Source organism: Mustelus asterias, unplaced genomic scaffold, assembly GCF_964213995.1.
Source record: "Mustelus asterias unplaced genomic scaffold, sMusAst1.hap1.1 HAP1_SCAFFOLD_920, whole genome shotgun sequence".
In the NCBI taxonomy this organism is placed as follows: Eukaryota; Metazoa; Chordata; class Chondrichthyes; order Carcharhiniformes; family Triakidae; genus Mustelus; species Mustelus asterias.
In genome coordinates, this window is record NW_027590866.1 from 52,187 (window position 1) to 58,313 (window position 6,127).

Consider the following 6,127-nt stretch of genomic DNA (forward strand, 5'->3'; position numbering starts at 1 on the left):
TCCAAGTCTAGCACCTGGTCTGGCTCATTTCCCAGCACCAGATCCAATATAGCCTCACCTCTAGTTGGCCTGTCTACATACTGAGTCAAAAAACCTTCCTGCACGCTTTGAACAAAAACTGACCCCTCTAACAAGCTAGAGCTATAACAATTCCAGTCAATATTAGTCAAGTTAAAATCCCCCATAACAATTGCCCTATTACTTTCACTCCTAAGCAGGATTGACTCCGCAATCCTTTCCTCAACCTCTCTAGAACTTTTAGGAGGTCTATAAAAGACTCCCAACAGGGTGACCTCTCCTCTCCTATTTCTAATCTCCGCCCATACTACCTCAACAGATAAGTCCTCATCAAACCTCCTCTCTGACACTGTGATACAATCTCTGACCAATAATGCTACCCCTCCCCCTCTTCTACCTCCTTCCCTACTTCGACTAAAACATTTGAACCCCGGGACCTGCAGCATCCATTCCTGCCCCTGCTCTATCCATGTCTCTGAAATAGCCACAACATCGAAGTCCCAGGTACTGATCCACGCTGCAAGTTCACCCACTTTATTGCGAATACTCCTGGCATTGAAGTATACACATTTCAAACCCTGCTCCACCCCACCTCTGCAATGCCGTGCATTGCAGTCCCCATCCATGCATCCCTCACTTTCAGCCCCACTACTCAGGATCCCTCCCCCCCCCCGAATCAGTTTAAACCTCCCTGCATGGCCTTAGCAAATTTACCCCCCAGGATATTGGTCCCCTTCTGATTAAGGTGTAGACCATCCTTCTCATAGAGGTCACACCTTCCCCAGTACGAGCCCCAATTGCTTAAGTACCTGAACCCCTCCCTCCTGCACCATCCCCTCAGCCATGAATTCAAACCTTCCCTCTCCCTATTCCTCTCTAAACTATCCCGTGGTACAGGCAAGAGTCCAGAGATAACCACTCTGTCAGTCTTGGCCTTTAGTTTCCACCCCAACTGGCCATGCAAAATTACCCTTAGTGTCCAAAGATGTGCAGGGATCAATTTGCCATGCTAAATTGCCCCTTAGTGTCCAAAGTACAAAGAACAAAGAACAATACAGCACAGGAACAGGCCCTTCGGCCCTCCAAGCCCGCGCCGCTCCCCGGTCCAGGATTGAATCCTGAATCCAGGATCCCCGCCCAATTTCCCAGCCTATCTACATCCTAATATCCTATCCCCAAGCTGTCCCTCACAGCTATGATGCTTTGTTCATCACAACCTATTAACTCACCCCTACCCCCCCATTCCAGACCATGTGATCTCCAGGGAGAGGCGAAAACCCAGAGTGAAAAAACCCCAGGGCCAATATGGGGAAAAAAAAATCTGGGAAATTCCTCTCCGACCCCCTGAGGCGATCGAAACGAGTCCAGGAGATCACACTGGCCCTGATCAGAAAATGCTTCCCAACCCTATTCATTTCCACTTCTGCTTTACGAACACCATCTGAATTCCCTGCCCCCGAGACAGGTTCCCAACTATCCGCAGTCTCGCTCTGTACTGGCACCAGCAAGATGATCATAGAATGAAGCCTTGAAACGAGAAACAAAGAACAATTAGCCCGCGCCGCTCCCTGGTCCAAACTAGACCACTCTTTTGTATCCCTCCATTCCCACTCCGTTCATATAGCTGTCTAGATAAGTCTTAAACGTTCCCAGTGTGTCCGCCTCCACCACCTTGCCCGGCAACACATTCCAGGCCCCCACGACCCTCTGTGTAAAATATGTCCTTCTGATATCTGTGTTAAACCTCCCCCCTTCACCTTGAACCTATGACCCCTCGTGAACGTCACCACCGACCCGGGGAAAAGCTTCCCACCGTTCACCCTATCTATGCCTTTCATAATTTTATACACCTCTATTAAGTCTCCCCTCATCCTCCGTCTTTCCAAGGAGAACAACCCCAGTTTCCCCAATCTCTCCTCATAACCAAGCCCCTCCATACCAGGCAACATCCTGGTAAACCTCCTCTGTACTCTCTCCAAAGCCTCCACGTCCTTCTGGTAGTGTGGCGACCAGAACTGGACGCAGTATTCCAAATGCGGCCGAACCAACGTTCTATACATCTGCAACATCAGACCCCAACTTTTATACTCTATGCCCCGTCCTATAAAGGCAAGCATGCCATATGCCTTCTTCACCACCTTCTCCACCTGTGACGTCACCTTCAAAGATCTGTGGACTTGCACACCCAGGTCCCTCTGCGTCTCTACACCCTTTATGGTTCTTCCATTTATCGTGTAGCTCCTCCCTACATTATTCCCACCAAAATGCATCACTTCGCATTGATCAGGATTGAACTCCATCTGCCATTTCTTTGCCCAAATTTCCAGCCTATCTATATCCTTCTGTAGCCTCTGACAATGTTCCTCACTATCTGCAAGTCCTGCCAGTTTTGTGTCGTCCGCAAACTTACTGATCACCCCAGTTACTCCTTCTTTCAGATCATTTATATAAATCACAAACAGCAGAGGTCCCAATACAGAGCCCTGCGGAACACCACTAGTCACAGGCCTCCAGCCGGAAAAAGACCCTTCCACTACCACCCTCTGTCTTCTATGACCAAGCCAGTTCTCCACCCATCTAGCCACCTCCCCCTTTATCCCATGAGATCCAACCTTTTTCACTCGCCTACCATGAGGGACTTTGTCAAATGCTTTACTAAAGTCCATATAGACAACATTCACGGCCCTTCCTTCGTCAACCATTCTGGTCACTTCTTCAAAAAACACCACCAGGTTAGTGAGGCATGACCTCCCTCTCACAAAACCATGCTGACTATTGTTAATGAGTTTATTCCTTTCTAAATGCGCATACATCCTATCTCTAAGAATCTTCTCCAACAACTTCCCCACCACAGACGTCAAGCTCACCGGCCTATAATTACCCGGGTTATCCTTCCTACCCTTCTTAAATAACGGGACCACATTAGCTATCCTCCAATCCTCTGGGACCTCACCTGCGTCCAGTGACGAGACAAAGATTTGCGTCAGAGGCCCAACGATTTCACCTCTCGTCTCCCTGAGCAGCCTTGGATAGATTCCATCAGGCCCTGGGGATTTGTCAGTCTTTATATTCTCTAACAAACCTAACACTTCCTCCCTTGTAATGGAGATTTTCTCCAACGATTCAACACTCCCCTCCGAGACACTCCCAGTCAACAAAGATGTGCAGGTTAGGTGGATTGACCATGGGAACTTCATGGGGAAAGGGCAGTTTACTGATGCAGTGTTGACTCTACAGAGGCTCGATTTAGACCAGGAAAAAGATCGCGAAGCAAGTGATGATGTCACAAACTATACATGTGACTCAACTGTTGAAGTGAGAGCATAACAACAGCTCCAAATATATAACATCCCTCCCCCTCTTTACTTCCAACATTCCATTACAACAAATAACCATTGTATGTTACATAGTCATCAAAACCATATGTACAAGCGCAGACAATGCAGCATTAACACAATCATAATACACTTAATTGGAAAGGAAAACTCCACACAGTCACCCAAGGCTGGAATTGAACCTGGGTCCCTGGCACTGTGAGGTAGCAGTGCTAACCATTGTGCCACCGTGCCACTCCACAGAGGTTTGAACAAGACTAGGCAAAAGCCTGTGAAGTAGCCGATGACACCACGAACTATATACATGCATCGACCTTTAAACCCAGAACCATAGAAACATAGAAGGTAGGAGCAGGAGGAGGCCATTCGGCCCTTCGAGCCTGCTCCGCCATTCATCACAATCATGGCTGATCATCCAACTCAATAGCCTAATCCTGCTTTCTCCCCATAACCTTTGACCCCATTCGCCCCAAGTGCTATATCCAGCCGCCTCTTGAACACATTCAATGTTTTGGCATTAACTACTTCCTGTGGTAATGAATCCCACAGGCTCACCGCTCTTTGGGTGAAGAAATGTCTCCTCACCTCCGTCCTAAATGGTCTACCCCGAATCCTCAGACTGTGACCCCTGGTTCTGGACACCCCCACCATCGGGAACATCCTCCCTGCATCTACCCTGTCTAGTCCTGTTAGAATTTTATAAGTCTCTCTGAGATCCCCCCTCATTTATCTGAACTCCAGCGAAAACAATCCTAACCTGGTCAATCTCTCCTCATACATCAGTCCCGCCATCCCCGGAATCAGCCTGGTTCCTGGTTAAAGAGATATCCTTTATTGTCAACCTTTAAAGGGACAGCGCAGCAACACAACAACAGCTCCAAGTGTATAACAGCTCTCATTTTTATCTTTTGTCTGTCCTTTCTTACAGGCCGTTGATGACTGTGAGAAGTACGGCTGGCGCTAAAGTAGCAAAGAACAAAGAACAATACAGCACAGGAACAGGCCCTTCGGCCCTCCAAGCCCGTGCCGCTCCCTGGTCCAAACTAGACCATTCTTTTGTATCTTTCCATTCCCACTCCATTCATGTGGCGATCTAGATAAGTCTTAAACGTTCCCAGTGTGTCCGCCTCCACCACCTTGCCCGGCAGCGCATTCCAGGCCCCCACCACCCTCTGTGTAAAATATGTCCTTCTGATATCTGTGTTAAACCTCCCCCACTTCACCTTGAACCTATGACCCCTCGTGAACGTCACCACCGACCCGGGGAAAAGCTTCCCACCGTCCACCTTATCTATGCCTTTCATAATTTTATACACCTCTATTAGGTCACCCCTCATCCTCCGTCTTTCCAAGGAGAACAACCCCAGTTTCCCCAATCTCTCCTCATAACCAAGCCCCTCCATACCAGGCAACATCCTGGTAAACCTCCTCTGCACTGCAAATTATTAAAACAAAATCTCTGGGGTAATATTGCTTCAGTTTAACCAAAAGCCATTGCTATCTTTGTTTCGAAATGTAACTCAGAATGAAGACAAATAGTTCTGTCCTACTGCCTGCGATGTTTCAATTCCCTATGCTTACAACTTGTGATTAATCTTGCCACACAACTCTTACACTGTGCAATGTGTAACTCTGACTGAATACCGCTTATCCCTTTCCCTCCGTACTGATCTGTCCCTCTGGATGGTGTCTCGAGGTTAGGATCACTGAGCTTTTACATTGATGTGAACTATATTTTTTAAATCAGATTTATTCCACGGATTAATCATTTAAATTTAGTAAATTCTGATTTTAAGAAAAGCTTCAGGAAAAGATCAGGAACAAAGCATTCTTTGCAGCTGACGCAGCAAAAACAGAAAATGCTGGAAAATCTCAGCAGGTCTGACAGCATCTGTGGAGAGAGAATCGAGCCAATGTTTCCAGGCATTTCGAGTTACAGCTCAAAGAGATCACCGGATGGGTTCGATTGAAGTAACAGTCTCTACGACCAATGATTACAATATAAGATGGAAATTTCCGAGTATATTCCAGGATTTTTGTAACTTGGGAAACTTTCCCTTTGTGCGTGTGTTGTTCCAGACCCAATGCTGTCTTCAAATATCACTAAGTCAACAAAAACAGTTCAATCCGTTTATTGTTGTATCTGTGGAGAGTCCGGGAGTGAAAATGTTCATTTTAAACATGTTCCCCCTCCATAACAATCAGTTTGAAAGTAATTTCTTGCTGGTGAGTGAGTGAAAGATATATCTGAGATGTGGGATAGAACAAAGAACAGTACAGCACAGGAACAGGCCCTTCGGCCCCTCCAAGCCAGTGCCGATCCTGATGCCGAAACTAAAACCGTACGCACTTACGGAGCCCGTATCCTTCCATTCCCATCCTGTATTCGTCTAGTTGCCCCTTAAATGCCGCTATCGTACCCGCTCCCACCACCTCCCCGGGCAGCGCGTTCCAGACATTCACCACCCTCTGTGTAAAAAACTTGCCTCACACATCTCCTCTAAACTTTTCCCCACGCACCTTAACCCCATGTCCCCGAGTACTTGAGTTTTCTACCCTAGGAAAGAGCATCTGACTATCCACTCTGTCCATGCCACTCATAGTCTTGTAAGTTACTGTTTAAGTTCCAGTCTTTCTCTCTATAATGAGCTGTCAGTTACTTCAGCCGAGTTGCATCCGGACCTGGTCAGGGCAACAGCACAATTGGGACTAACACGAGTTTGCTGATTCAAGAGGAGAACATTCACTTTTTAACCAAAGAAAAAGAGGGATTG

At 47.2% G+C, this 6,127-nt stretch overlaps 1 protein-coding gene across 1 annotated transcript in view; it reads left to right on the forward strand.

Moving 5' to 3' along the window:
- Nucleotides 1–4,601, forward strand: part of LOC144487609 (prosaposin-like) — a 44,544-nt gene extending 39,943 nt beyond the window's left edge. The window contains exon 10 of the mRNA XM_078205698.1: nucleotides 4,282–4,601. Coding sequence (XP_078061824.1) covers nucleotides 4,282–4,317 — 36 coding nt within the window. The 3' untranslated portion in view covers nucleotides 4,318–4,601. The remainder of the gene's footprint in view (nucleotides 1–4,281) is intronic.
- Nucleotides 4,602–6,127: the final 1,526 nt, after the last annotated feature.